Here is a 26,606-nt window from a genome sequence, read left to right on the forward strand (position 1 = left end):
TACAACGTGCAGCATCATTCTTTATTATGAAGATAAACAGCAATCATGAGTGGGGGAAATACACAGAACAACTAATACTTCAGGTGGTTATGTTACCTGGCCTGCTAGCCAAAGGTAACTTTGGCTTCTTGGTCAGCCTGGCCTCCATCCCCAGTCATGAGCATGGCCTCAGGCTGGATAAAAGACAACCAAGATGATATGGACATCCAAGGCTTCTTCTAGGCGATTTGTTTGAAGGCCTCCTCTGGGACCTTGCCCTCGTTCTGGAGGGAAGGAGTTGGGATGTCAGAAGAACCAGATCACAGAGTTTCATTCCCAGACCACCCAGCCTCCACCTTCTTGGCCTTCCTGAAGTCCCAGAAGCACCCATCTGTAACCCACTTAATGGATCCCAGACCTCACCTTGAGCATAGTGAAGACCTGACCAGCTCTGGTGTAGTTCCACTCATTGTCCTGAAGGCACCTGGAGTGGGAGGACAGATGACTTCCATTAGTACCACAGTACAGAGACGCTGACCATGCAACGCTAAATATATGTCACCTTTTTGCTGGTATTCATGTACCACCAGTATGAGCACTATGTGTAATGATGAAGAAAGACCTAGGGAAAATGTCTATCACATCTGACACAAAATGTCATGCCCATTAGACTTAAAAACAGAAAATTGGAGTTCTCCAAAAGAACACAGGAACTTAAGATATTTTGATAAAGAAAAACATTCAAGAACACAGGAGCTTAATATACATTGATAAAGAAAAACATTCAAGAGGATAGATGGAAATTTTAAAAGTACAAGTTTCCAGTCATTTTTATCGAACTATAATGCACATACCATTTTGTTATTATTATTTTTATGCACATACCATTTTTAAAATTGTTTTAATGTTTATTTATTTTTGAGAGAGAGACAGAGCACGAGCAGGGGAGGGGCAGAGAGAGAAGGAGACACAGAATCGGAAGTAGGCTCCAGGCTCTGAGCTGTCAGCACAGAGCCCCATGTGGGGCTCCAACTCACGAACTGTGAGATCATGACCTGAGCCAAAGTTGGGCTCTCAACTGACTGAGCCACCCAGGCGCCCCGGTGCACATAACATTTTAAAGCGTGGAATTCGGTGTTTTCTAGTATATCCACAAGATTGCTCAACAATCACCACTATCTAATTCCCAAATAATTTTATCACCTCAAAAAGAAACTCCCTAGACATTAGACATGACTCGCTATTCCTCCCCTTTCCCCAGGCCTTGGAAACCACTAATCTGCTTTTGGTCCCTGTAGATTTGCCTATGCTGGACATTTCATATAGATGGAATCACACACTATGTGACCATTTGATGCTTGCTTCTTTCACTTAGCATAATGTTTTCAAGGTTCATCCATGTCATGGCATATATCAGAACTGTATTCTTTTTTATGACTGAATAATATTCTATCCTATGGACATACCAGAATTATTTATCCATTCATCAGCTAAAGGACATTTGGGTTGTTTCTGCCTTTTGGCTATAATGAACAATGCTGCTATGAACATTCCCATACAAGTTTTAGAGTGAACATATGTTTTCACTTCTCCTGGTAGATCCTTAGGAGTGGAATTGCTAGGTCATACGGTAACTCCATATTTAACATTTTGGGGAACTGTCAAATGTTTTCCCCAACCACTGCTCCATTTTTCATTCTCACAAACAAATACATGAGAACTCCGATTGCTGCACATCCTCACTGACACTTGTTATCACTCGATTATTGATTAAAGCCATTCTAGTGGGTGTGAAGTAGTAACTCACTGTTTTTTTTTATTTAATTTCTTTATTTTTTAAAATTTACCTCCAAATCAGTTAGCATATAGTGCAACAATGACTTCAGGAGTAGATTCCTTAGTGCCCCTTACCCATTTAGCCAATCCCCCTCACACAAACCCTACTGTAACCCACAGTTTGTTCTCCATATTTATGAGTCTCTTCTGTTTTGTCCCCCTCCATTTTTCTTTTTTTTCAATATATAAAATTTATTGTCGAATTGGTTTCCATACAACACCCAGTGCTCATCCCAAAAGGTGCCCTCGTCAATACCCATCACCCACCCTTCCGACCCTCCCACCCCCAATCAACCCCCAGTTCTCAGTTTTTAATAGTCTCTTATGCTTTTGCTTTCTCCCACTCTAACCTCTTTTTTATTCCTTCCCCTCCCCCATGTGTTTCTGTTAAGTTTCTCAGGATCCACACAAGAGTGAAAACATATGGTATCTGTCTTTCTCTGTATGGCTTATTTCACTTAGCATCACACTCTCCAGTTCCATCCACGTTGATACAAAGGGCCATATTTTGTTCTTTCTCATTGCCTTGTAGTACTCCATTGTGTATATATACCACAATTTCTTTATCCACTCATCAGTTGATGGACATTTAGGCTCTTTCCATAATTTGGCTATTGTTAAGAGTGCTGCTATAAACATTGGGGTACAAGTGCACCTATGCATCAGCACTCCTGTATCCCTTGGGTAAATTCCTAGCAGTGCTATTGCTGGGTAATTGGGAAGATCTATTTTTAATTGTTTGAGGAACCTCCACACTGTTTTCCAGAGTGGCTGCACCAATTTGCATTCCCACAAACAGTGCAAGAGGGTTCCCGTTTCTCCACATCCTCTCCAGCAGCTATAGTCTCCTGATTTGTTCATTTTGGCCACTCTGACTGGCATGAGGTGATATCTGACTGTGGTTTTGATTTGTATTTCCCTGATAAGGAGGGACGTTGAGCAACTTTTCATGTGCCTGTTGGCCATCCGGATGTCTTCTTTAGAGAAGTGTCTATTCATGTTTTCTGCCCATTTCTTCACTGGGTTATTTGTTTTACGGGTGTGGAGTTTGGTGAGCTCTTTATAGATTTTGGATACTAGCCCTTTGTCCGATAGGTCATTTGCAAATATCTTTTCCCATTCCGATGGTTGCCTTTTAGTTTTGGTGGTTGTTTCCTTTGCTGTGCAGAAGCTTTTTATCTTCATAAGGTCCCAGTAATTCACTTTTGCTTTTAATTCCCTTGCCTTTGGGGATGTGTCGAGTAAGAGATTGCTACGGCTGAGGTCAGAGAGGTCTTTTCCTGCTTTCTCCTCTAGGGTTTGGATGGTTTCCTGTCTCACATTCAGGTCCTTTATCCTTTTTGAGTTTATTTTTGTGAATGGTGTGAGAAAGTGGTCTAGTTTCAACCTTCTGCATGTTGCTGTCCAGTTCTCCTAGCACCATTTGTTAAAGAGACTGTCTTTTTTCCATTGGATGTTCTTTCCTGCTTTGTCAAAGACTAGTTGGCCATACGTTTGTGGGTCTAGTTCTGGGGTTTCTATTCTATTCCATTGGTCTCTGTGTCTGTTTTTGTGCCAATACCATGCTGTCTTGATGATGACAGCTTTGTAGTAGAGGCTAAAGTCTGGGATTGTGATGCCTGCTGCTTTGGTCTTCTTCTTCAAAATTCCTTTGGCTATTCGGGGCTTTTGTGTTTCCATATGAATTTTAGGATGGCTTGTTCTAGTTTCGAGAAGAATGCTGATGCAATTTTGATTGGGATTGCACTGAATGTGTAGATAGCTTTAGGTAGTATTGACATTTTGACAATATTTATTCTTCCAATCCATGAGCATGGAATGTTTTTCCATTTCTCTATATCTTCTTCAATTACCTTCATAAGCTTTCTATAGTTTTCAGCACACAGATCTTTTACATCTTTGGTTGGATTTATTCCTAGGTATTTTATGCTTCTTGGTGCAATTGTGAATGGGATCAGTTTCTTTATTTGTCTTTCTCTTGCTTCATTGTTAGTGTATAAGAATGCAACTGATTTCTGTACATTGATTTTGTATCCTGCAACTTTGCTGAATTCCTGTATCAGTTCTAGCAGACTTTTGGTGGAGTCTATTGGATTTTCCATGTATAGTACCATGTCATCTGCAAAAAGTGAAAACTTGACTTCCTCTTTGCCAATTTTGATGCCTTTGTTTTCTTTTGTTGTCTGAGTGCTGATGCTAGAACTTCCAACACTATGTTAAACAACAGCGGTGAGAGTGGGCATCCCTGTCGTGTTCCTGATCTCAGGGAAAAAGCTCTCAGTTTTTCCCTATTGAGGATGATGTTAGCTGTGGGCTTTTCATAAATGGCTTTGATGATGTTTAAGTATGTTCCCTCTATCCTGACTTTCTCAAGGGTTTTTATTAAGAAAGGGTGCTGAATTTTGTCAAAGGCTTTTTCTGCATCGATTGACAGGATCATATGGTTCTTATCTTTTATTAATGTGATGTATCACGTTGATTGATTTGCGAATGTTGAACCAGCCCTGCATCCCAGGAAGGAATCCCACTTGATCATGGTGAATCATTCTTTTCATATGCTGTTGAATTCGATTTGCTAGTATCTTATTGAGAATTTTTGCATCCATATTCATCAGGAATATTGGCCTGTAGTTCTCTTTTTTTACTGGGTCTCTGTCTGGTTTAGGAATCAAAGTAATACTGGCTTCATAGAATGAGTCTGGAAGTTTTCCTTCCCTTTCTATTTTTTGGAATGACTTGAGAAGGAGAGGTATTATCTCTGCTTTAAACGTCTGGTAGAACTCCCCTGGGAAGCCATCTGGTCCTGGACTCTTATTTGTTGGGAGATTTTTGATAACCGATTCAATTTCTTCGCTGGTTATGGGTCTGTTCAAGCTTTCTATTTCCTCCTGATTGAGTTTTGGAAGAGTGTGGGTGTTTAGGAATTTGTCCATTTTTTCCAGGTTGTCCAATTTGTTGGCATGTAATTTTTCATAGTATTCCCTGATAATTGTTTGTATCTCTGAGGGATTGGTTGTCATAATTCCATTTTCATTCATGAGTTTATCTATTTGGGTCATCTCCCTTTTCTTTTTGAGAAGCCTGGCTAGAGGTTTGTCAATTTTGTTTATTTTTTCAAAAAACCAACTCTTGGTTTTGTTGATCTGCTCTACAGTTTTTTTAGATTCTATATTGTTTATTTCTGCTCTGATCTTTATTATTTCTCTTCTTCTGCTGGGTTTAGGTTGCCTTTGCTGTTCTGCTTCTAGTTCCTTTAGGTGTGCTGTTAGATTTTGTATTTGGGATCTTTCTTCCTTCTTGAGATAGGCCTGGATTGCAATGTATTTTCCTCTCAGGACTGCCTTCGCTGCATCCCAAAGCATTTGGATTGTTGTATTTTCATTTTCATTTGTTTCCCTATATTTCCTAATTTCGTCTCTAATTGCCTGGTTGACCCATTCATTCTTTAGTAGGGTGTTCTTTTTTTTTCAACGTTTTATTTATTTTTGGGACAGAGAGAGACAGAGCATGAACGGGGGAGGGGCAGAGAGAGAGGGAGACACAGAATCGGAAACAGGCTCCAGGCTCTGAGCCATCAGCCCAGAGGCTGACGCGGGGCTCAAACTCACGGACCGCGAGATCGTGACCTGGCTGAAGTAGGATGCTTAACCGACTGCGCCACCCAGGCGCCCCAGTAGGGTGTTCTTTAACCTCCATGCTTTTGGAGGTTTTCCAGACTTTTTCCTGTGGTTGATTTCAAGCTGCATAACATTGTAGTCTGAAAGTATGCATGGTATAATTTCAATTCTTGTATACTTATGCAGGGCTGTTTTGTGACCCAGTTTGTGATCTCTTTTGGAGAATGTTCCATGTGCACTTGAGAAGAAAGTATATTCTGTTGCTTTGGGATGCAGAGTTCTAAATATATCTGTCAAGTCCATCTGATCCAATGTATCATTCAAGGCCCTTGTTTCTTTATTGACTGTGTGTCTAGATGATCTATCCATTTCTGTAAGTGGAGTGTTAAAGTCCCCTGCAATTACCACATTCTTGTCAATAAGGTTGCTTATGTTTATGAGTAATTGTTTTATATATTTGGGGGCTCCTGTTTTCGGCACATAGGCATTTATAACTGTTAGCTCTTCCTCATGGATAGACCCTGTGATTATTGTATAATGCCATTCTTCATCTCTTGTTACAGCCTTTAATTTAAAATCTAGTTTGTCTGATATAAGTATGGCTACTCCAGCTTTCTTTTGGCTTCCAGTAGCATGATACATAGTTCTCCATCCCCTCACTCTCAATCTAAAGGTGTCCTCAGGTCTAAAATGAGTCTCTTGTAGACTGCAAATAGATGGGTCTTGTTTTTTTTTTTTTTTTTCCATTCTGGTACCCTATGTCTTTTGGTTGGTGCATTTAATCCATTTACATTCAGTGTTATTATAGAAAGATACGGGTTTAGAGTCATTGTGATGTCTGTATGTTTTATGCTTGTAGCGATGTCTCTGGTACTTTGTCTCACAAGATTTCCCTTAGGATCTCTTGTAGGGCTGGTTTAGTGGTGACGAATTCCTTCAGTTTTTGTTTGTTTGGGAAGACCTTTATTTCTCCTTCTATTCTAAATGACACACTTGCTGGATAAAGGATTCTCGGCTGCATATTTTTTTCTGTTCAACACATTGAAGATCTCCTGCCAATACTTTCTGGCTTGCCAAGTTTCAAAAGAGAGATCAGTCACGAGTCTTATAGGTCTCCCTTTATATGTTAGGGCACGTTTATCCCTTGCTGCTTTCAGAATTTTCTCTTTATCCTTGTATTTTGCCAGTTTCACTATGATATGTCCTGCAGAAGATTGATTCAAGTTCCGTCTGAAGGGAGTTTTCTGTGCCTCTTGGATTTCAATGCCTTTTTCCTTCCCCATTTCAAGGAAGTTCTTACCCATTATTTCTTCAAGTACCCCTTCAGCACCTTTCCCTCTCTCTTCCTCCTCTGGAATACCAATTATGCGTATATTATTTCTTTTTAGTGTATCACTTGGTTCTCTAATTTTCCCTTCATACTCCTGGATTTTTTAATCTCTCTATTTCTCAGTTTCCTCTTTTTCCATAATTTTATCTTCTAGTTCACCTATTCTCTCCTCTGCCTCTTCAATCCGAGCCGTGGACATTTCCATTTCATTCTGCATCTCGTTTAAAGCGTTTTTCAGCTCCTCCTGACTGTTCCTTAGTCCCTTGATCTCTGTAGCAAGAGATTCTCTGCTGTCCTCTATACTGTTTTCAAGCCCAGCGATTAATTTTATGACTATTATTCTAAATTCACTTTCTGTTATATTATTTAAATCCTTTTTGATCAGTTCATTAGCTGTTGTTATTTCCTGGAGATTCTTTTGAGGGGAATTCTTCCGTTTGGTCATTTTGGATAGTCCCTGGAGTGGTGTGGACCTGTAGGGCACTTTCCCTGTGCTGTGGTGTATAACTGGAGTCCGTGGGCGGTGCCAAAGTCAGCCCTGATGTCTGCCTCTAGCCCACCGCTGGGGCCACAGTCAGACTGGTGTGTGCCTTCTCTTCCCCTCTCCTAGGGTTGGGATTCACTGTGGGGTGGCATGGCCTGTCTGGGCTACATGCACACTGTCAGGCTTGTGGTGCTGGGGATCTGGCGTATCAGCTGGGGTGGGTAGGCAGGGGGCAGAAGTGGCAGGCTTAGCTCGCTTCTCCTTAGGTGATCCACTTTAGGAGGGGCCCTGTGGCAGCAGGAGGGGTCAGGCCCGCTGCCAGAGGGGTGACTCCGCAGAAGCACAGCTTGGGTGTTTGCACGAAGCAAGCAAGTTCCCTGCCAGGAACTGGTTCCCTTTGGGATTTTGGCTGGGGGATGGGCGAGGGAGATGGCGCTGGCTAGCGCCTTTGTTCCCCGCCAAACTGAGCTCTGTCATCCCAGGGCTCAGCAACTCTCCCTCCCTTTGTCCTCCAGCCTTCCTGCTTTCCAAGCAGAGCTGTTAACTTATGACCTCCCAGATGCTAAGTCCCGCTTGCTTTCGGAACACACTCCGTCTGGCCCCTCCGCTTTTGCAAGCCAGACTTGGGGCTCTGCTTGGCCGGCACACCGCCCCTCCGCCCCGGCTCCCTCCCGCCAGTCTGTGGAGGGCACTCCGCCTCGCCGCCTTTCCTACCCTCTTCTGTGGGCCTCTCGTCTGCGCTTGGCTCCAGAGACTCCATTCTGCTAATCCTCTGGTGGTTTTCTGGGTTATTTAGGCAGGTGTAGGTGGAATCTAAGTGATCAGCAGGACGCGCGGTGGGCCCAACGTCCTCCTATAACGCCCTCTTCCCTGTTCCTCCCCCTCCCTGTTTTTATATTATTTTTGTTTCCCTTCTCTTATGTTCATCTGTTTTGTCTCTTCAGGTCCTCATATGGGTGAAGTCATATGAGTTTTGTCTTTCTCTGACTGACTAATTTCACTTAGCATAATACCCTCCAGTTCCATCCAGGTAGTTGCAAATGGCAAGATTTCATTCTTTTTGATTGCCGAGTAATACTCCATTGTATACATATACCACTTCTTCTTTATCCATTCATCCATTGATGGACATTTGGGCTCTTTCCATACTTTGGCTATTGTTGATAGTGCTGCTATAAACATGGGGGTGCATGTGTCCCTTTGAAATAGCACACCTCTATCCCGTGGATAAATGCCTTGTGGTGCAATTGCTGGGTCATAGGGTAGTTCTATTTTTAGCTTTTTGAGGAACCTCCATACTGTTTTCCAGAGTGGCTGCACCAGCCTGCATTCCCACCAGCAATTCAAAAGAGATCCTCTTTCTCTGCATCCTCGCCAACATCTGTTGTTGCCTGAGTTGTTAATGTTAGCGACTCTGACAGGTATAAGGTAGTATCTCATGGTGGTTGTGGTTTGTATTTCCCCAATGATGAGTGATGTTGAGCATTTTTTCATGTGTTGGTTGGCCATCTGGATGTCTTCTTTGGAGAAGTGTCTATTCATGACTTTTGCCCATTTCTTCACTGGATTATTTGTTTTTTGGGTGTTGAGTTGGATAAGTTCTTTATAGATTTTGGATACTAACCCTTCATCTGATGTGTCATTTGCAAATATCTTCTCCCATCCTGTCAGTTGCCTTTTAGTTTTGCTGATTGTTTCCTTTGATGTGCAGAAGCTTTTTATTTTGATGAGGTCCCAGTAGTTCATTTTTGCTTTTGTTTGCCTTGCCTCCGGAAACGTGTTGAGTAAGAAGTTGCTGTGGCCAAGTTCAAAGAGGTTTCTGCTTGCTTTCTCCTCGAGGATTTTGATGACTTCCTGTCTTACATTGAGGTCCTTCATGCATTTTGAGTTTATTTTTGTGTATGGTGTAAGAAAGTGGTCCAGGTTCATTCTTCTGCATGTCGCTGTCCAGTTTTCCCAGCACCACTTGCTGAAGAGACTGTCTTTATTCCATTGGATATTCTTTCCTGCTTTGTCAAAGATTCGTTTGCCATACGTTTGTGGATCCATTTCTGGGCTCTCTATTCTGTTCCATTGATCTGAGTGTCTGTTCTTGTGCCAGTGCCATACTGTCTTGATGATTACAGCTTTGTAGTATAGCTTGAAGTCTGGGATTGTGATGCCTCCTGCTTTGGTTTTCTTTTCCGGGGTCGCTTTGGCTATTCGGGGTCTTTTCTGGTTCCATACAAATTTAAGGATTATTTGTTCTAGCTCTGTGAAGAATTCTGGTGTTACTTTGGTAGGGATTGCATTGAATACGTAGATTGCTTTGGGTAGTATCGACATTTTAACAATATTTGTTCTTCCTACCCAGGAGCATGAAATCTTTCTCCATTTTTTTGTGTCTTCTTCAATTTCTTTAATCAGCTTTCTATAGTTTTCAGTGTATAGAATTTTCACCTCTTTGGTTAGATTTATCCCTAAGTATTTTATGTTTTTTTGTGCAACTGTAAATGGGATCGATTCTTTGATTTCTCTTTCTGTCACTTCGTTGTTGGTGTATAGGAATGCAACCGATTTCTGTGCGTTGATTTTATATCCTGAAACTTTGCTGAATTCATGAATCAATTCTAGAGGTTTTTGGTGGAATCTTTTGGGTTTTCCATATAAAGTATCATGTCATCTGCAAAGAGTGAAAGTTTGGCCTCCTCCTGGCTGATTTGGATGCCTTTGTTTCTTTGTGTTGTCTGATTGCAGAGGCTAAGACTTCCAATACTATGTTGAATAACAGTGGCGAGAGTGTACATCCCTGTCTTGTTCCTGACTTTAGGGGGAAAGCTCTCAGTTATTCCCCATTCAGGATGATATTAGCGTTGGGTCGTTCATATGTGGCTTTTATGATCTTGAGGTATGCTCCTTCTATCCCTACTTTCTTGAAGGTTTTTATCAAGAAAGGATGCTGTATTTTTTCACATACTTTCTGTGCATCTACTGAGGGGATCATACGGTTCTTGTCCTTTCTTTTCTTGATGTGATGAATCATGTTAACTGTTTTGTGGATATTGAACCAGCCCTGCATCCCAGGTATAAATCCTGCTTGGTCGTGGTGAATAATTTTCTTTAAATGTATTGTCGGAGCCAGTTGGCTAATATCTTGTTGAGGATTTTTGCATCCATGTTCATCAGGGAAATTGGTCTCTAGTTCTCCTTGTTAGTGGGGTCTCTGTCTGGTTTTGGAAGCAAGGTAATGCTGGCTTCATAGAAAGAGTTTGGAAGTTTTCCTTCCATTTCTTTTTTTTTTTTTTTTTTGGAACAGTTTCAAATGAATAGGTGTTAACTCTTCCTTAAATGTTTGGTAGAATTCCCCTGGAAAGCCATCTGGCCCTGGACTCTTGTTTCTTGGCAGATTTTTTGATTACTAATTCGATTTCCTTACTGGTTATGGGTCTGTTCAAATTTTCTATTTCTTCCTGTTTCAGTTTTGGTAGTGTATATGTTTCTAGGAATTTGTCCATTTCTTCCAGATTACCCATTTTATTGGCATATAATTGTTCATAGTGTTCTATTATTGTTTTTATGTCTGTTGTGTTGGTTGTGATCTCTCCTCATTTATTCTTGATTTTATTTATTTGGGTCCTTTCTTTTTTTTTCTTTTTGATCAAAATGGCTAGTGGTTTCTCAATTTTGTTAATTCTTTCAGCGAACCAGCTTCTGGTTTCATTGATCTCTTCTACTGTGTTTTTGGTTTCAATAGCATTAATTCCTGCTCTAATCTTTATTATTTCCTGTCTTCTGCTGGTTTTGCATTTTATTTGTTGTTACTTTTTCCAGAGCCTTAAGGTGTGAGATTAGGTTGTGTATCTGATATCTTTCTTCCTTCTTTCAGAAGGCCTGGATTGCTATATAGTTTCCTCTTATGACTGCCCTTTCTGTGTCCCAGAGGTTTTGGGTTGTGGTGTTATCATTTTCATTGACTTCCATATACTTTTTAACTTCCTCTTTAACTGGTTGGTTAGCCCATTCATTCTTTACTAGGATGTTCTTCAGTCTCCAAGTATTTTTTCCCTTTCCAAATTTTTTCTTGTGGTTGATTTCGAGTTTCATAGCATTGTGGTCTGAAAATATGCACGGTATGATCTCAATCTGTTTATACTCGCTGAGGGCTGATTTGTGTCCCAGTGTGTGGTCTATTGTGGAGAACATTCCATGTGCACTGGAGGAGAATGTATATTCTGCTGCTTTAGGATGAAATATTCTGAATATATCCTTTAAGTCCATGTGGTCCAGTGTGTCATTCAAAGCCATTGTTTCCTTGTTGATTTTTTGGTTAGATGATCTGTCCATTGTTGTGTTGAAGTCTCCTACTATTATGGTATTACTATCGATGAGTTTCTTTATGTTTGTGATTAATTGATTTATATATTTGGGTGCATCCACATTTGGCACGTAAATGTTTACAATTGTTGGGTCTTCTTGGTGGATAGACCCCTTGATTATGATATAATGCCCTTCTGCATCTCTTGATACAGTCTTAATTTTAAAGTCTAGATTGTCTGATATAAGTATGGCTACTCCGGCTTTCTTTTATTGACCATTAGCATGATAGATGGTTCTCCATCCCCTTATTTTCAATCTGAAGGTGTCTTTAGGTCTAAAGTAGGTCTCTTGTAAACAGCATATAGATGGATCTTGTTTTCTTATCCATTCTGTTACCCTATGTTTTTGATTGGAGCATTGAGTCCATTGACGTCTACAGTGAGTACTGAAAGATATGAATTTATTGCCATTATGAAGCTTGTAGAGTTGGAGTTTCTGCTGGTGTTATCTGGTCCTTTCTAATCTTTGTTGCTTTTGGTATCTATCTACCTATCAATATAGATATAGATATAGATATAGATATAGATATAGATATTTTCATCTTTTTTCCCCTCAGAGAGTCCCCCTTAAAATTTCTTGCAGGGCTGGTTTAGTGGTCACAAACTCCTTTAATTTTTGTTTGTCTGGTAAACTTTTTATCTCTCCTTCTATTTTGAATGACAGCCTTGCTGGATGGAGAATTCTTGGCTGCATATTTTTCTGATTCAGCACACTGAATATATCCTGCCACTCCTTTCTGACCTGCCAAGCTTCTGTGGATAGGGCTGCTGCAAACCTGATCTGTCTTCCCTTGTAGGTTAGGGACTTTTTTTCCCTTGCTGCTTTCCTGATTCTCTCCTTGCCTGAGTATTTTGTGCATTTGACCATGATACGCCTTGTTGATGGTCGGTTTTTGTTGAATCTAATGGGGGTCCCCTGTGCTTCCTGGATTTTGATGTCTGTGTCTTTCTCCAGGTTAAGAAAGTTTTCTGCTATGATTTGCTCACATAACCCTTCCAGCCCTATTTCTCTCTCTTCCTCTTCTGGGACCCCCATGATTCTGATGTTGCTCCTTTTTAATGAGTCACTGATTTCTCTAATCCTTAAATAGTGCTTTTTTGCCTTAATATCACTCTTTCTTTCTGCTTCATTATTCTCTGTAAGTTTGTCCTCTATATCGCTGATTCTCTGTTCTGCCTCATCCATCCTTGCCTCTGGTGCATCCATCCTTTATTGCAGCTTAGTTATAGCATTTTTAATTTCATTCTGGCCATTTTTTACTTCTTTTATCTCTGCAGAAAGGGATTCTAATCTATTTTCCCCTCCAGCTAGTATTCTTATTATCGTGATTCTAAATTCTGGTTCCGACATCTTGCTTGTATCTGTATTGGTTAAATCCCTGGCTATCGTTTCTTCATGCTCTTTCTTTTGGGGTTAATTCCTTCATTTTGTCATTTTGAAGTGACAAAAGGAATTAATGAGGTAGAAATATTAAAGTTTAAAATATATTAAAAATATTAAAATTAAAAATTAAGCACACACACACACACACAAATTGAACAAATGATTCTAGATCCTAGGTGTGTTTTGGTCTGGGTGTTGAAAGTGGTTTGACAGATTATCAGGGAAAAAAAGGGTTGGGGGGGAGAAAAAAAAGGAAATCATTTGAAAATTTGAAAAAAAATGAAAACACTGAAGTAGACTAAAATAGATGATGGGGGTAAAATATAATTTGAAAAAATATACACAAAAGTAAAGAATATAGCAGAAAAAATTAAAGAAAAATATTTTTAATAAAAATTAAAATAAATATGATTTTTTTTATTTTTCTGTATTCAAGAAAAAACAGAAGAAACTAAAAAGAGAAAAAAGATAAAACAGAAAAAAAAGGAAATCATTTCAAAATTTGAAAAAGTGAATACACTCTAGTAGGCTAAAATAAAATGATGGAACTAAAATAGAATTTGAAAAAATACACATATCAAAAAATATAGTAAAAAAATTAAATAAAATATTTTAATAGAAATTGAAAGTAAAATACAAGTTTTTCTCTCTGCATTCAAGAAAAAGAAACGAAAAAGAGAAAAAAAGAAAAAGAAAAAAATAAAAGGATTTTTTTTGAAAATTTGAAAAAGTGAATACACTGAAGTAGACTAAAATAAAATGATGAAAGTAAAATTGAATTTGAAAAAAATTACACAGAAGTAAAATATATAGTAATAAAAATTAAAGAAAAATGTTTTTTATAAATATTGAAAATAAAAATGATTTTTATCTCTTTCCGTATTCAAGAAAAAGAAAAAAAGTGTAAAGGAGGAAAAAAGGAAGGAAATTGAATAGATAAACCTAATAGATTGAAGTAGGACTGAAATTACTTTGTTTTCCCCTAGAAGTCAGTCTATGTAGTGCTTTATAGTCCATTAACTAAGCCAGTGGTGAGACTTGTGTTCTTGAAGAGCGAGGTTGGCCCAGTTGGGCGGGTTCAGTGTAACAGCTCCGCTTTCCACTAGATGGCTCTGCTAGCCTACTGGGGTGGATTGTTGTGGCGCTTGTAGGTGTGTATTCGCACGTGCGGGAGCAGTGAAAATGGCGCCACCCAGCTACCCAGTCTGTTCTCTTGGATCAGGAATCGTGCACCCATCCTCTGTCTTCAGCTTTCATCCACTCCTGGCTTTTTCACTCTCCGTGACCAGGCCCCAGGCAGTACCTCTCTCCTGAGTTTTGTCTCAGATGCGGCTGTTTTCCCCGGCCCCTTACTTCTGAAGGACTGCGGCTTTGACCCATTCTGCCCCTCTGCAGGAGGGTCTCACCAAGCAATGGCCGAATTTTGGCTGCACCTAGGAACTCTTGCTGGACTCTGCTGCTGCCAGTGCCCCAAGACTATGGCCAGGTGCCAGCCCGCCCCAGGAAAAGCTTGCGAGATAGTGTAGCAGCAGCATTTCAGGAATTATGGAAAATCACAACACACATCTGGCACCAGGCTTCACCCTTAACGACCTTGTTCCAGCACCAGCGAATATGGCCATTTTCTGTGGTCTGCTGGGACCAGATGGCTTCAAACTGTCTCTACCAAATGTCCTTCCAGCAGTGGAACCTCTTTTCCCCGTGTGGACCGAGAACCTCCCGGACCCCACTCTGTTCCTGGGGATTCGCCCTTCCCACCAGAGCACCGCCAGGTATCGAGCTGAAGAGTTGCAGACTTTGCGCTCCCCTTGTTTACAATCTTAATGGAATTTAAACCCTCTCCTTTCTCCTTTCTCCCTTTTTAGTTTAGTCCCTGCGGCTGTTTCCAATTTTCTACTTTCTCTCCAGCTGCTTTCGGGGAGGGGTACTTTTCCCATATTATCCTCCCCCCGTCCCCAGTCTCCATCCTCTCTCTGCCTGCAAAAGCCATTCCCTACCCTCTGCAGCTTCTCGCTTCACAAATTCACCTCTCAGCTCCATGTACCTGCTGAATTCTTTGGTTCAGGTTGTGCAGATTGTTGCATTAATCCTCCAATCAGTTTTCTAGGTGTGTAGGATGGTTTAGTATTGGTCTGGCTGTATTTCATGGATGCAAGACACACAAAAAACTTCCATGCTGTTCTGCCATCTTGGCTCTTCCCTCACTGTGGTTTTTATTCTGCATTTCCTTAATGACTAATGGTGTTGAGAGGTGTTTCATGTGCTTGTTGGCCCCTTGTATATCTTCTTTGGAGAAATGTCTATTAAGACCATTTTTCCACTTTTTAAATTGGGTTGTTTGTCCTTTTATTGTTGAGCTGCAAGGGTTCTTCATATATTCTTGTCAGATATGTGATTGGCAAATATTTTCTCTCGCTCTGTTGGTGGGATTTTTACTCTTTTGATAGTGTCCATTGGTGCACAACAGCATTTAATTTTGATAAAGTCCAATGTATCTATTTTTTTCTTTGGTTGCTTGTGCTTTTGGTGTCATATATAAGAAACACTTGCCTAATCCATGATGACTTACGCCTATGTTTTCTTCCAAGATTTTTATAGTTTTAGCTCTTACCTTTAGATCTTTCATCCATTTATAGGCTATGTTTGTACATGATGTGAATCAGGGGGTCAAAATTCCTTGTTGTGCATATTTCTATCCAGTTGTCCCAGCACCATTTGCTGAAAAGACTTTTTTTCTTCCTGCCAGATTATTTTCCAACACTCTCATTTGACAGTCAATTGGCCATAAATGTGAGGGTTTATTTGTGGACTCTCCATTCTACTCCATTGATTCATGTACTGTCTATCTGCCAGCACCACACAGTCTTGATTACTATAGCTTTGTAGCAAGTTTTGAAATTGGGAAGTGTGAATCCTCTAACTTTGTTCTTCTCTTTCAAGATTGTTTTGGCACACTTACGTATGAACTTTAGGATAACCTTGTCAATTTTTGCAAAGAAGGATTTTGACAGGCATTGTGTTGAATCTGTAGATTTCTCTAGCTATTACTGCCATCTTAACAATATTAACATATTTAGCAATATTCCAACCCCATGGAAATGGGGTGTCTTTTCATTTATTTAATTTTTTTCAACAACGTTTTATAGATTTGGGAATATAAGATTTGTGCTTCTTTTGTTACATTTGTTCCCATGTATTTTACTACTTTGATGCTATTGTGAATGGGCTTGTTTTCTTAATTTCATTTTTGGACTCCTCATTGCAAGTACATAGAAATACAAATGAGTTTTGTATATTGGCCTTTTATCCTGCAACCCTGCTGAGTTTGTGTATTAGTTCTAGTAATTTTTTTGGTGGATTCTTTCAGATTTTCCATATATAAGACAATCTCATTGAGCATTATACTGTTTTTAAACTCTTCACATGTATAATAGTATGAATCCTTTTCCATGGGTCCACTTTTTTTTTCTTTTGGAAGCTAACTCTCCAAAAAGTTATTTTTCCAAATTTCCTGTGAGTTTCTTTGATTCACTGCCTCCCCCCTCCCCAAGTTGCTGTCCAACCCACCCTTATTCCCATGCACACCCAACACTCACTTCTGAGACCACTCGAGTTTCATCCCAGACTGAGTGGAGAAAGCCTGCACCATTTCCTTCTGCTCCTGGGAGAGGGTGGGCATGGAGCTGGAGGTGGGTGTAGGCACTCGGATGGAGAACGCACTCTGAGTCTCACTGGGGGTGGCCTCTCTCACAAACAGCTCATCATTCACGATGCATATACTGGAGGGAAAATGTGCCCTCAGGCAACTGAATGGATGTACAACTCCACATCCCTAACAATGATCTCACTCCCACTGCCACTCAGCAACCAGATTCCTTCCATACCCCTACTGTGCCTGTCCTCCAGATTGCTTGGCTGGTACCTCTACCCCTCCCAAATAGACCACTTTTGCAGAGACTATCTACCAGCCTCAGTAGATATGCACTTACCCTGCAGCCCAGGGATGAGTTTACACTCACATTTATCCCTTACAATAGCCCAAGGGAGTGGACAGTCTAATCCCCATTTTTCAGGGAAGGCAATGAGTCACAGAGAGGTCATGTGACTTAACCAAGGTCATACACACCTAGAGAATGCTGGGGTCAGGAAGAGAACTCAGTGCTCTAACTCCAGTGCCCATGCTCTTAACCACCAGACTAGACTGCTCCTTGGATATCTACCTGTTGGCTTTCCACAATACTGAGAAAACCAAGATGTCTACACCACCATGCTCCTACACCCCTGGGCCTGGGCTGGGATGGCATTCCCACCTACAACATAGTACTCACCTGGAATTGCTGGCAGGGGTAACAATGAAGGTCCGGGTGAAGGCACGAACAGAACCCTGAGATCTTCCTTCCACTTTAACAACAAACAACAATACTCCCTTAGAGTCACACATGCTTCACATGCTCACACAGTGTTCTCCAGTCAGGTTATGCCTTGATACTCATGCTGGGAGGGACAATTGTTCATTGGGATCCATGGTGTCTGGTATGGAGATGGCAACAGTAGGAGCAATCTGCTCCCAGTGATAGGGCCTCTACTATGTCACAGGTGCTGTGACAAACTCTTCACAAGTTCACTTGATTCACTTTCCGCAGCTTCCCGAGAGGTGGGTATTATTAGCCCCATTTTGCAAACAAGGAAACTTAGAGGTTAAGTAACTGCCCCAAGTAGTTCTCAGAGTAAGGATCTGAGATGACAGCTATCAAACTCCACAGACTATCCCTAGTGCCAAAGCTGTGTGGGGCATACAGGCATAGACCCAGCTCAGACCAGGTTGGCTTGGGGGCAGAGTGGAGGCAGGAGAACACAGTGGGAATAGGAATGGAAGGAAAGGGATCAGGGAAGCTAGGAGAGTTATCAGAGGGAGTTCAGCCAGCGGGGAGGGAGCACTGAGGCATCTGGAAAGGGGCTCTACACACACTCACCTTCCTTGAACACCCCATTGACAGAGAAGCAGAGCATCATCTCCTAAAAGGGAAGAGCCCAGGTGCTAAAGTCAACCTAAACTTCCTACCCAACTGTGGCTTTCTAGGACTGCCCTTGGGAGGAAGCAGGTGCTCACCGTCTGGAACCACATGTCCACCACAAAGGAGCTGAGGTCATGCTGAGTTTTGGGCAGCATACCGAGGGAGCACACAATGTCACGTTTTGTATGCTTCAGCAGCTGAACCCACAGGCCTACGGGAGGAGGAGAAGCAAGCGAAGGTCAGGGCTTGCCACACCCTGGGCCCTATAATTACTCCTTCACATCCCCTTTCCCTGCCCAATCTTCCCCCATCACACGCACAGGGGTCCTTGAGCTTCTTCATATTCCTGCTTTCCTTGCAGTACCCACACAAGCTGCTTCTAGGAGAGAAAGAGGAATAGGAGGTGATGGTCTGGCCAGTGTGGGTGTTTCTAGGAGCTGCCCTGTGTCCACTGGGGAGCCACATGTCCCAGAAGCAGAGTCTGAGCTTTGCTACTCACGGGGCTTGGTCCTCCGGGTTGAAGGGAATAGTCAGGGAGAAGCAGGCCTCATGATGGTAAGCACTGAGGAGACCCTGGTGGTCTCCAGAGTCGTACATCAAGTAGTACCTGTGGGGGAGTAATAAGGACAGTCTGTCTCTGTGGTCTGGACCCAAAGTGAGATTTTGAAGACACAGTCAGCAGTCCTGAGCTTGGGTGGCCTCACCTATCCTAGCCTTCCACTTCCCTAGATTCCCAGGTGTACTTACTGCTGCAGGAATTGCAAGACTAGACTCTTCAATATCTCAGATCCTTTGTAGCTTTCCTGGAATCAAAAGACTTTTGAGACTATGTGGCTGATAAAGCTTCCCTCTCAATACTCCAAATGTCATTTGATAATTTTTCCTCACCTTGCAGGGCTTTATTAAGTAGGGTGTATCAATATCAAAAGTAACTGGTGGGGATAACTCCTGGCCATCCTGGAGAGGGGAAGAGGAAGTCAGCAGTGGAGCCCAGGGAGGTGGCCCTGGATGTTCAGGGTTGAAAAGATGAGCCCAAGAGAGGGTGAGGGTAAGAGGTCAGCTCTGAAAGGGCACTGGAATTTACATGAACAAGATTATAGTGGGCGTCTTCATCATGAGGTCCTGGAAGTCTCTATTATTATATGCAATGTGTGTGTGTGTGTGTGTGTGTGTGTACACACACATGTTTGTGGACATTTTTTCCAGAGAGTATACTCATGTCTTTTACAGGAGTCCTGGTCCCCTAAAATGGGTAAGGGTATGACACAAACATATAATCTAGGTAAGACCCAAAGGGCTTGAGGGTAGGTGTGGAGGTGATCAATGTTAGTAAAAGACAATGATGAATGTAGGCACTTACCAGACGTAACAACTTAGGAAAACAATCCTTGATGGCACTGTCCAAAACCCAAAATAGAAAGAAGTGACTGATAGTTCAGGATTGCAAAGCCTGCCTCCTTCCCTTCCCCCCTACCTCCTCTCCTTCTCCTTTCCACTGGGTAGCTCCCACCTAGACTGCCCTCACTCCCTTCTTCAGTGACCCAAGAAGCAACCTTTGGAGTCCAGGGTCCACGGCTACCTTCCCTTCCCTACCTCCTTCCTTCCTCCAGGTTCCCACTGAAGGCTCCGGAGAAAAGAGGGAATGGGGTGGGAGCGCAGGGCTCTGCTACCTCACTAAGGTCCCAGCATTCCTCAGGACCACGACACCCCAGGGATGACCCGAGATGCTGAGGCAGGGAGGTCAGTGAGGCAAGATCCAGGTGGCAGGGAGGGAGAGAGAGGAGGAGGAAAACAGAAGATAGGGTGAAGGTAGGAGGGGAGGGGGGACAGAGACATAGGGGAGTAGAGACAGGGGAGGAAGAGAAAGCAAAGCAAAGGGAAAGGAAAAAAAAACCTCTACTATGGTGGTGGGGGCCAGGGAGGAAGAGAGAAGAAGGGGGAAATGGCTCCCCAGCTGCAGCCCTTTCCTTCATCTGCTCTGGCTGGCCCTGGCAGCTGAGGTAGAGATGGAAAACATGCAGGTGTTGGGCTGGGGGCCCATTGGATGCTGGTTGAAACTTTGTCACCTGTGTGAACTCAGCTTGACCTAGCCATGGGGAACGAGGCAGCCACGGGGGCAGGACACCTTCCCCAGAAGGAGTAGAGGGTCAGGCCCCAGGTCAGCATGTGGCTGAGGGCCTGTGGCCCCCTCTTATGACCACCATCTTCCCTTCTGATGGCACCTGTGCACCTGTGCCTGTCTCAGTCAGTTCCCAGCCTGAGGATTCATACTTGTGCTGGGCTACCCAGGGCTCCTCTGAAGGAACAGCCAGGATGATGTGACGTGTTGGGGGGCGGTGGGTGAGGAGGGGGCAGTGCCTCTGAGAGTCCTGTCCTTCTGTCTCCTCAAGCACCTCTGCTCTCTGCCTTCCATTCCTGCTTCAGGAAGCCTCTGCTCATTGGCAGTCTCAGGCCCCTTGACTCAGGGAACTCCAGTTTCTCCCAAGGAAGGCCAAGCTCCTGGCATTGGGTCAGAGGAATGGATTTCATCATGGAAGCCATTCACAGCCTCGGCCCTCAGCATGGGGCAGGAAAGCCACCACGGCAGCCTGAGATTTGAGGGGGAACCATTCTGGAGCAAGGGAAGGAGGTCTCCTCTCAGAACCAGGGAGGGAAGTGCCATCTCAGCAGGAAGTAGGAAGGCCTGTCTCAGCCTGATGCCCTGGGCTGGAGGAACCTTCTCAGTCCAGGGCACCAGAATCTGGCTCAAGGTTGATCACTCCTGGCCCTGGTAAGGAGGAGAAGCCCTTCTTCCTAGAGAACATGCTTGGAGGGCATGCTAATGAATGCTGAATGCAGAGAGGTGGAAACAGACCCCAGAACAGGAAACAGGTGAGCAGGTCAGAGGAAGGAAATTCCTTACAGGTGAGGGACACATAGGAGAAGGTGGAGCCTCAGGTCCTTCCAGAGGACCAGGGTTGCAGCTTCCTTCATACATATGTTCTCAGGGACAGTTCAGGCTCCCAGGGGGCAAAGGTTCCCAGGCAGGGTGAGAGGGGTTCACACTGACCTTATGTAGGTGGACTGGTCTGGGAAGGTGTCGCACAAGGGGTTCCCGTCTAGCCAAAGTTCCTCAAGCATCAGCCCTTTCATCTTGTTTAACTCCCACACCAAGGTCAGCTGAGAAATATGGGGAGGAAGCTGGGAAGGAGTCCCAGGGAAAGAGAGACACGCGGGCCCTTGCACCCCCAGCCCCCACCCTTCTACATAGGTACCTTCTCTTGCCTACTGTCATCACTCGGATGAGCACTGCCACCCACTGTCACCCCTAACTTTGATCTGGCTCCCTCTTCCCACCTCATTTTTGGAGAGGTTCAGGATCTTGACTGTGGGGACCATCTGTATAATGTCAGACAGGCCATCCAGCTGGTATAGTTTGTTGTTGCTCAAGTTCAAGGACAACAGCTTTTGGTGAAGAAGAGTTAGAGTGACAGTTACTATCTAGGGCCTCAGAGACAAATCTGTCCTCCACCTCATGAGTTCCACCCCTACTATTGATAACAGCACTGGGACTAAGGCCTTACCTCAGGGAAATTCTCTTCAATGATCTGCAGGGTGGCAGCCATGCAGTTTCTTCGATTCAGGATTATATCAATATTATGGCCCACCAAGTCTTCAGGAAGCCAAGAGGAGGCAAACAGAAGGCTGAGAGGGGTCCAGGGCCAGCATCAACCCCTCCCCACGTTACTATTCCTCAGTCTTCCTCCCAGGCAGATCCCTGTGCCCTCACCTGCCCTAGAATTACTGCTATCAATTGTACCTGGGTCAAAGCGGAGACTCTGGAGGTCAAGAGCTTCATGGGAGACATCATAGCGTTTGTGCATGGTCAGCTGCAGAGAAACGCAGAGAAATCCACTCTGAGGCTCTGGTAGGGATAGGAAAATCGGGGGCTGGAGGAAGAGGAGGTGGGTCTGGGTGTGGGCATGCAACGGGCCTTGAGTCTGCATTACCTTTAGCTGCTTCATTTCTTTTGGCTTCAACTTATACCGCACAGAGTAGGGTACATTAGAGGCAATGACAAAGATCGATATCTGCAGGAAGGTGAGGTGCTCGGGTAAGCACCAAGAACCCTGATTCCAAAGAAGACCACCAGCCCCTGGCCTTTCCTCCCACCCCGGGGACTAGGTACAGGTAATGCCCGCAAAACATACCTTTTGGTTCTCCTCATCACAAATCTTGTAGCTGACATCTTTCAATGCAGAGGCAATGCTGGCATCCTGGACAAAGAACCGAGCCTGGTTTTTCACGTAGTGAAACTACAGGAGAGGGAGGCAACAATAACTTTGAAGGATAGAGTCTTCCTGCTCAGTGGGCTCCTCCCAGTCCCCCCCCCCCCACTTCCCTTTGTCCACTCATCTGGCTTCACCATCCTCCCTTACATCCACTGGAGTGAAGGGGACACTGCAATGGCTCTGGATTGAATTCACTAGCCATGTCTTGTCATACTTTCCCCCATAGGGAATCTAGAGATGAAAAGAAGAGATGGGAGGAGAGACAACATGGAATTAAAGCTGGAAAACAGACCCGATGGTGTTCTTTTCCAACCCTCTACTGAGCTGTACAGGGCTTCTAAAGAAGGGACCACTAGCATTATTTCTTATTTTTGTGTGAAATATGGATTTCCTAAACCCTCTTTCTCTCCATTGGAAAGCTCTCCTCCAAATAATTGATGTAAGGTTGTTTAATGTGGTCTTCCTTTTGTAGGGTTCCAGGATATTCTATCTAATGCAGATCTTGCCAAGACACTCACGGTGATCTTGAACCAGCTCCCTGGGGTTCCATCTTGTGTATTCTCCCCCATTTGTCTCTTCAGAAGTTTTCTATCTCTCCACACAGTAATATGGATATGGCCTTCATTATGCCATTTTGCTCTCCTCTTGTTGTGTCGGGTGCTATAGGGAGTGCTGCAGAGGGTAAGTGGAGAGAGGGAGAGTGGCCATAAATGCTAAGAAAGTCTTCGTCTGTACACCCTCACCTCTCTGTAACCAGGACTACAAGTAGGATTGCTCAACCATTATTCCACTTCTAGCGTTCTTCAGTTTTCCAGTGAGAGAAGAAACAGAAGACCAAAGGGGAGTGAAAGGGTTGCATAGTCCCAGGGGCTGCTACATGCAAACCAGGCTGCCTGGTCACTTACTGTCTTACTTGGGGGTACTCCTGGATATCCCTCATCATCACAGTTCCATCATCCTCCTGGTGTTGTGAGAGCTGAGGGTCATATCCATCCCGTTCATCATGGGGATTCCTCTTGCCAAAATTACCTCGGAACGAACTCCAAACTTTCTTTCGTCCTTGATGTGAACTACCACCACCATCGGGTTCTCAAAAGGGGAACAAAAATACAAGTTTGAAGACACACCAGTGGTCCACGTACCATGTACCACATCTTAGGCTAACACCATGGTAGGGCAAGCAAAATGTCAACCTGCCCTAAGGGTCCAATCCCACAAACCCCAGAAAGGAAACTCCTCTGCTTGTCTGGATAGGAAAGCCTTATTGGACAGATGGCACTATCAGGGGAGGAATCTTGGGGGAGGAGGAGGACATGACCGAAGATGAGCAGGGGAAGCAGAAACTGTATTGAACCTTTTAAAGAATGATGCAGGATTTATTTTAAAAAAAGCAAACAAACAAGGCAAGAAAACAACAGAGATGTGTGCATCCATGAGTTAGATTGGAAACCAGCCATACATCAGGAAGACATCTGAATTGTCCCTGATCTCAGGCTTAACAACCACACCAATACCACAAAGGCAATCTCTCTCCCACTTCCCAAATATAATCAGCCACCAAACTGAGCCCACTGACAATCAGCAAGCTGCATTTCCTTTGCTGGTGTAGTACAAGCTTTAATGTCAGGTGAGACTGATGTAACAGCCTCCTAAGTTGTCCCTCTCCCTCCAGACTTGCTGTCAACAATACTCAGTTTGAAATATCCAGAGTAAGCTTTCTTTTTGCCCAGCCTGAAATACCTTCAGCTCAAGAGACAACTTTCCCTAAACTCAGCTCCTCTATAACAAGGATCTAAATGACAAACTGGAGGGGCGACTGGGTGGCTCAGTCGGTTGAGTGTCCGACTTCAGCTCAGGTCATGATCTCACAGTCTGTGAGTTTGAGCCCTGCGTCGGGCTCTGTGCTGACAGCTCAAAGCCTGGAGCCTGTTTCAGATTCTGTGTCTCCCTCTCTCTCTGACCCTCCCCCGTTCATGCTCTGTCTCTCTCTGTCTCAAAAATAAATAAAACGTTAAAAAATTAAAAAAAAAATAAATGACAAACTGGAATGATAAGTCAACTACCATTTCCAAGTGTGTAGGGATTCTTCTTTTTTTCCTTCTATTATTGATTTCCAATTTAGGTTCATTATAGTCAGATAATGCACCCTGTGTGGTTTCAATTCTTCTAAAATTTGTGGAGGTTTGTTTGGTGGTCTAGAAGATGATCTAGCTTGATGAATGTTACATTGATTTGGGGGGGAAATGCACTCTGCTGTCATTGTGTGGAGTGCCCTATTTATGTAATATAGATCCTGTTAACTTATTATGTTATTCAGATGTCCTATATCCTTGCTGGTTTTGTCTCTAGTAATTTTATCCCTTGCTGAGTGGGGGGGTGTTGAAGGCCCCCAACTATAATTACATACGTGGTTATTTCTTCTTTCAGCTCTATCAGGCTTTGCTTCATGTACTTTGAGGCTCTGTTGTTTGGTTCGTACACTTTTAGGATCATGATGACTCCCCAGTGGATTGATCCTTTTATCATTATGTAAAGCCTCTTTCTGTCTCTTATCAATTTTCTTTGCTCTGATGCCTACTTTATTGGACATTGTAGCCACAGGTATACTTAGACCATGTCTTGGTGGTATTTCACCCTGTATTCACCCCTAGTTGTTGTATTGATGTTCACCCCTCCCCCCACAAATACTCCCTGCCAACATATATCATTCACCACGTAAATTATAGATTTGGGAGTTTTCTGGCATCTACAGAAATATCAGTCCCAATTCCCTCTCCCACAGTGGATTCACTAAGGGTATTTTATTTGTACCATGTTAAACTCAAACACTGTACCAGCAGATAATAATACTAGTGGTTTGAGTGGGCAGTAGGGGGAGGATTAAGGTAACCAGACTGGTAGAAACCAGCTTCCTTTTGGATTCTAATATTTAAGGCTCTCTTGGTTTGTGTGTTGTACATTTTGTACCTCAATTACTCCATGCTGTCTCAGGGCACGATTATGAGTAAAAATCTGTTCACTGCTGATTGCTCCCTGATGTAGTGATTACGACCAGGCCTCAGATTTACTCCTCTGGGAAGTCATTGCTTTCACTCTGTGGCCTTGCTGTCAAGACAATCCTGCTACTCACAACCTTTGGGACTTTTCCTGTGTGGCACTGGAAGTGGAATTAAACATGGATAGAGCATTTGACCCAGAAATGCCAATGGCTCAGTCCTCAAAACTTGAAAGCAACCTGGAGTGCTCTCTCTCTCACACTCCATATCTAACAGATCAGGAAATTCTTTCACCCCCTCTCTCCAGTACATCCAGAATCTAGCCACTTCTTACCACCACCATTATTACCACCACCCTGGCCAAGACACCAACATCTATCTATCTCCTGGATTATACTGCCTTCCAGGTCCAGGTCACCAGCAGCAGAGCATAAGTCAAATCATTTGACTTCTCTGCTCAAAACAATGTAACAATGGTTTGATGTCATCAACATGTTAAAAGACCATGAGTTTATAATGATACTAAACAATAACAACAACAAAGAGGAACCTTATTGATGACACTTGGAGAATGGCAGGAAACCAACCGGTTTTCCTGAAAATCCACCAATTAAAGGAAAAACTTAAATATTAAAAGGAGGAATAAGGGCCTGTGGTCAACGTATGGTGTATGGGGGCATCAGAGTCATTTTTGAGAAGTGACATTACTTCAGAAATAACATCGACAATGGGAAAGTGTAAAAGTGAGCTAGCTAACAGCTACAGCAATCCCCAGACCGACCAGCTAATTTGGGTGCCTAAACAGGGACAGAGGCCTCCCTCATCAAGGTGATTCAGACCAGAGCAATCTCGGGCATAGCCTTGTTTTGAGAATCTCACAGGACAGTGGGCACATGATTAAAAAGCCAGAGAAGGGGTGACTGGGTGGCTCAGTTGGTTCAGCATCCGACTTCAACTCAGGTCATGATCTCACGGTTGGTGAGTTCGAGCCCCGCGATGGGCTTTGCACTGACAGCTCGGAGCCTGGAGCCTGCTTCAGATTCTGTGTCTCCCTCTCTTTCTGCCCCTCCCCTGCTCGTGCTCTGTCTCTCTGTCTCTCAAAAATAAATAAACATTACAAAAAAAAGCCAGAGGGACCACGTGCACACACACACGTGTGCACATGCATATCCACTTACTGAAGGTTTGCATCTCAGCACGATCCCCGTCTTGCCGTCGCTCTGCCAGAATCAAAGGCAATAACACGAGTATCACAAATCAGTTGGTATCTCTCACCCAGGCTGCCCGAGTTACTCCTCAAGCTCCACCAAGTACCAACTGATCCTCCCATGGAGAAATG

At 43.3% G+C, this 26,606-nt stretch overlaps 1 protein-coding gene across 2 annotated transcripts; it reads right to left on the reverse strand.

Annotated features, from left to right (window-relative positions):
- On the reverse strand, nt 1-26,606 carry LOC101093921 (nuclear RNA export factor 2). 2 transcript variants are annotated; one of them, XM_011291825.4, is made up of 21 exons: nt 26,446-26,606; nt 23,177-23,360; nt 22,790-22,943; nt 22,419-22,502; nt 22,191-22,295; nt 21,990-22,070; nt 21,800-21,869; nt 21,564-21,652; nt 21,337-21,444; nt 21,050-21,159; nt 19,361-19,397; nt 18,889-18,957; nt 18,748-18,803; nt 18,500-18,607; nt 18,321-18,379; nt 18,096-18,211; nt 17,959-18,001; nt 17,314-17,386; nt 16,582-16,764; nt 403-463; nt 1-263 (listed from the first exon to the last, which is right to left on the reverse strand). In XM_011291825.4, the coding sequence occupies exons 1-21, from the start codon at nt 26,456-26,458 to the stop codon at nt 219-221; spliced, it is 1,848 nt and encodes a 615-aa protein (XP_011290127.4). In that variant the 5' UTR covers nt 26,459-26,606; the 3' UTR covers nt 1-218. The 2 variants fall into 2 exon arrangements, with proteins under 2 accessions (XP_011290127.4, XP_044907031.1); XM_045051096.1 differs by lacking the exon at nt 16,582-16,764.

Source organism: Felis catus, chromosome X (assembly GCF_018350175.1).
Source record: "Felis catus isolate Fca126 chromosome X, F.catus_Fca126_mat1.0, whole genome shotgun sequence".
In the NCBI taxonomy this organism is placed as follows: Eukaryota; Metazoa; Chordata; class Mammalia; order Carnivora; family Felidae; genus Felis; species Felis catus.

Coding starts and splice junctions, on each gene's coding strand:
- LOC101093921 (XM_011291825.4), bottom strand. Junction 18,608..18,747: donor GTCTTGCAATTCCTGCAGCA/GTAAGTACACCT, acceptor ACTCCCCCACAG/GTACTACTTGATGTACGACT. Junction 17,387..17,958: donor CAATGGGGTGTTCAAGGAAG/GTGAGTGTGTGT, acceptor TTGTTGTTAAAG/TGGAAGGAAGATCTCAGGGT.